We start from the raw sequence: 4,480 nt of genomic DNA on the forward strand, positions 1-4,480 counted from the left end.
GCTGGACGTGCTGCAGGACGGCTGGCAGAGGCTGGGCAGGCAGGCAGCCTGGCAGCCTGAGGAGCAGCTGGTGTGGCACATGGTGGCGTGGGGCTGGCTGGTGTTGGGAGGAGAGCTGGTGATGTCTGTCTGCAGGCTGCCTGTCTTGGCAGCTTTTATACCCAGGTTGTGGGCGTCCCAGCAACATAGAAGCACAACTGTTGACTTCCTTGTGGTTGTTGCTACTGTGATTCCCCAACATCTTATTATCCTGGGACACGCTTTCCTGTGCTATTTTCCTCCATAAATTAGTTTGGCTTTGAAGCCAGTTCCCCCTTCTGTAAACAGAATGTTCTAGTTTGCCTTTCCATGGTGTTCACATTGTTTCTCCAGGTCATCACTGTGCATAGGGCACCTCAGAATCAACTCAGAGTACTGTGTCCTTTTATTCCATTTTATTTCATGTCGTCAATGAAGACTTTGAGGTTATGGTGTATTTTGAGCTTTTATTTTGCACAGGAAAACTTTGAAACAGGAGTCTGCAAACTGCAGTCTGTGGGGCAAGCCTCTTCCGCTGCCTGCGTGTGAATGAAGCTTTCTGGGGCATAGCCACACTCATGTATTTAATGTGTCTAAGGCTGCTTTTCCTTACAATGTTGAGTCATTGTGAGCAAGACCATGTAGCTGCAAAGCCTGAGATGCTTACTCTTTGCTCTTTGCAGAAAATTTGTCAGCTTCTGCCTTTTTGTAATCATGCAAGAACTGATTTGCTGAGGCAGCAGATTATTCTGTGTGCTGGCAGTAGAGGCATCCAGGCTCGTGAGCCCTTCAGGTCAATGGATAAATGAATGAGTGAAAAATCAATGCATGAAATCATTCCAGAGGGGGCTAAAACCCAGAATAGAAAGTGGGTTCAGCAGAGAAGTGGGTGCCAGTGGGTGGTCCGTGGGCCTCTGGTGATACTGAGCTGGCAGTGGGTGCAGTAAAGAGTTAGGGGTAGTGGGTGCTCCAGGCAGAGGCAGCAAGTTGGGCAGGGGATGGGGGGAGGTAAGGAATCTGCTGCAGAAATGGGCATGTTCCAGGAGCAGTGGGAAATCCCACAGTGTGAGGTGTCAGGGAGCCAGTGTAGGGGGAGAGCCCGAGGTCCAGACAGCACAACCTGGGTTCTGGAAGAAGAAAGAGTCAATGAACTTGAAGACATGTCAGTCCTAAGATATGTCCCAATCTGGAGAAGAGGGACAAAGAGGTAAGAAAAATGAAGAGAGTCTTTGAGACCATATCAGAAAGGCTAACATACAAGTAATTTCAACCCCAGAAGGAGAAAAGAATGACACTGAAGCTTAAGGATATTTTGAAGAAAAAAGGGATAAAATCCCCAAATCTCATTAAGAAAATTCCAATTTACAGATCCAAGAATTGTACACTGCCCCTAAGTCCCACCCCATTGGGCACAATGTAAAGACCACAGATCGCAGAATGAGACCAAGCAGCTTCAGAACTTCTCCGTTTGCAGGGGTGGAACCTGCATGCATTACAGGACTTTCCAGGTCTTCCTGACTGGACATCTGTTTTGCTGGCCCCTTGAATGGTGGCAGGATTGATAACTGGTTGGTTATGAGACAATCCATGTAAAATGCTTAGCTCAGCCCTGGTACGAACTGGAACCCTGTTGTTATGATTATGGCAAAAATGTGGCCACAGCCCCCAGTAAGGAGCCCCATCCCGAGGGATAATCTTCTGGATCACAAATCAAATGGAGGTGCTGGTGTGACAAGTGTGATTGTGCTCATGTGGACAGAGGACAGGGTGGTTAAATTGGGGGAAGACCTTGAAAATCACCATGTGGGGGCCCACTCCTGGCCTAATTCCAGAAATCCCAGGGCCACTGGGTCATCGTCAGCCTCCAGCTGAGGGAGCTTCCTGAACTGAGTCACAGCAACCAGAAGCTCCAGGAAGAGGCCCTTGCAGGGAGGAGGAGGAAAAACACACGGCCACAAGGAAGACACCCAGTCCCTCATTGCCAGGATGCCATGGCCCAGGTATAAAAAGCACCCTGGGGAGGGAGCCTCCAGACCAGTCCTGTCCTCTGCCCTGACCCCTCCCAGCCTCACGCCAACATGTGTGACACCAGCTGCTCTGCGGGCTGCCAGCCGGCTTGCTGTGTGCCCAGTTCCTGCCAGCTGGCCTGCCCTGCTGTCTGTTGCCCTGCCCCGGGCTGCCGAAACCCCTGTGGCGCTCCCCACGTGGCTCTGCTGTTCCGGCCAGCCTGCTGTGTGCCTGTGAGCTGCAAGCCTGTCCTGTATGTCCCCGTGTGCTACAAGCGCATTGTGTATGTGATCTCTTCCTGCCAGCCTGCCACGTTCTGCCAGCCCTCCTGCCCTGCCCTGGTCTGCAGACCCATCCCCTGAAGCATCCTTTCCTGCTTCTGAGCCCATGACCTGTAAGACCCCTGCCCCGTGTGTACCTCCCACGAGGTGGCCCAGACACTGTCGTCTTCACATCTCCCAGACCCGACTAGACCATGTTGCAGCAAGGCCACTTGGTCCTAACCAGCTAGGCTGAGGGACTCACCCATCAGTGTCCCCAGCCCCTGCCCGGGTCATCCCCATGGTGCCCACACTGGCTGGTCCATGCTCTGAGGCCTCCAGCATCACAGGCCTAACAGACATCAGCATGCGATGCTCACCGAGCATGTGATGTGTCTCCTCTAGTGTCTTTCCCTAAAATGATTCCTCTGGGGGTGGTTCCCCAGGATCCGCAAAGTGCTTCTGCAGAGAAGGCCAGGTCACAGATGGCCCTGCTGGTGACTGAGCACTGGAAGGTGATTTCTCGGCTGAGGGTCGAGCTCCCAGTGCTCAGCCATAGAGACCACACTGTCCCCTGAACTTATGAGGTCAGTCCTCACCCTGCTCTGTGATCAGTTCAGTTCAGTTCAGTCGCTCAGTCATGTCCAACTCCTTGCAACCCCATGGACTGCAGCACGCCAGGCCTACCTGTCCATTGCCAACTCCCGGAGTTTACTCAAAACTCATGTCCATTGAGTCAGTGATGCCATCCAGCCATCTCATCCTCTGCTGTCCCCTTCTCCTCCTGCCTTCAATCTTTCCCAGCATCAGGGTCTTTTCGAATGAGTCAGCTCTTCACATCAGGTGGCCAAAGTATTGGAGTTTCAGCTTCAGCATCAGTCCTTCCAATGAATATTCAGAACTGATTTCCTTTAGGATGGACTGGTTGGATCTCCTTGCAGTCCAAGGGGCCCTCGAGAATCTTCTCCAACACCACAGTTCAAAAGCATCAATTCTTCGGCACTTTCTTTACAGTCCAACTCTCACATCCATACATGACTACTGGAAAAACCATAGCTTTGACTAGACGGACCTTTGTTGGCAAAGGTCCAACTTTATAATATGCTATCTAGGTTGGTCGTAACTTTTCTTCTAAGGAGCAAGAGTCTTTTAATTTCATGGCTGCAGTCACCATCTGCAGGGATTTTGGAGCCCCAAAAAATAAAGTCAGCCGCTGTTTCTACGGTTTCCCCATCTATTTGCCATGAAGTGATGGGACCAGATGCCATGATCTTAGTTTTTTGAATGTTGAGCCTCAAGCCAACTTTTTTCACTCTCCTCTTTCACTTTCATCTAGAGGCTCTTTAGTTCTTCTTCACTTTCTGCCATGAGGGTGGTGTCATCTGAATATCTGAGGTTATTGATATTTCTCCTGGCAATCTTGATTCCAGCTTGTGCTTCATCCAGCCCAGCGTTTCTCATGATATACTCTGCATATAAGTTAAATAATCAGGGTGACAATATACAGCCTTGATGTACTCCTTTCCCTATTTGGAACCAGTCTGTTGTTCCATGTCCAGTTCTAACTGTTGCTTCCCGACCTGCGTGTAGATTTCTCAGGAGGCAGGTCAGGTGGTCTGGTATTCCCATCTTTTGAAGAATTTTCCACAGTTTGTTGTGATCCACACAGCCAAAGTCTTTGGCATAGTCAATTAAGCAGAAGTAGATGTTTTTCTGGAACTCTCTTGCTTTTCTAATTATCTAATGAATGTTGGCAATTTGATCTCTGGTTCCTCTGCCTTTTCTGAATCCAGCTTGAACATCTGGAAGTTCATGGTTCATGTAATGTTGTTGAAGCCTGGCTTGGAGAATTTTGAGCATTACTTTACTAGCGTGTGAGATGAGAGCAATCGTGCTCTGTAGTTTGAGGGAAGTCACTAACTGCCTGAACTGACCCCTTCTAGGTAAAAAGGTCTTCTGCTCAGCAACTGATATGTAACCCCTACTCTTTCAGCTCCTGCCAGTCTAAATGGAAACCAGATGCTTCTCTGACAAGTGTGGCTCCCCTCCCTCCCATTGGGAGGCCCATGGAAATTCCCCCGAGATGCCCACATCTGACCCCACGACCTGTGATAAATTCCCTTACATGGACAGCAGAGCAACTTTGTGGATGGGAATAAATTAAGGGCCTTGTAACGGGAGCTGTTTCTGAGTCA

General features: G+C 49.9%; 2 protein-coding genes across 2 annotated transcripts in view; one reads left to right on the forward strand and one right to left on the reverse strand.

Moving 5' to 3' along the window:
• LOC133074108 (keratin-associated protein 12-2-like) overlaps positions 1-81 on the reverse strand; it is a 345-nt gene extending 264 nt beyond the window's left edge. The window contains exon 1 of the mRNA XM_061168051.1: positions 1-81. This exon is cut by the window's left edge and continues 264 nt beyond it. Within this exon, the coding sequence (XP_061024034.1) occupies positions 1-81 (81 nt within the window).
• Positions 82-2,096: 2,015 nt separating this feature from the next.
• On the forward strand, positions 2,097-2,387 carry LOC133074109 (keratin-associated protein 12-1-like). Its single transcript, XM_061168053.1, has one exon. The coding sequence runs from the start codon at positions 2,097-2,099 to the stop codon at positions 2,385-2,387; it is 291 nt and encodes a 96-aa protein (XP_061024036.1).
• Positions 2,388-4,480: the final 2,093 nt, after the last annotated feature.

The sequence above is a fragment of the Dama dama genome, chromosome 19, assembly GCF_033118175.1.
Source record: "Dama dama isolate Ldn47 chromosome 19, ASM3311817v1, whole genome shotgun sequence".
In the NCBI taxonomy this organism is placed as follows: Eukaryota; Metazoa; Chordata; class Mammalia; order Artiodactyla; family Cervidae; genus Dama; species Dama dama.

Bases quoted from the DNA above. Each gene is read 5' to 3' on its own strand.
- LOC133074109 (XM_061168053.1), top strand. From the start codon at position 2,097: ATGTGTGACACCAGCTGCTCTGCGGGCTGCCAGCCGGCTTGCTGTGTG.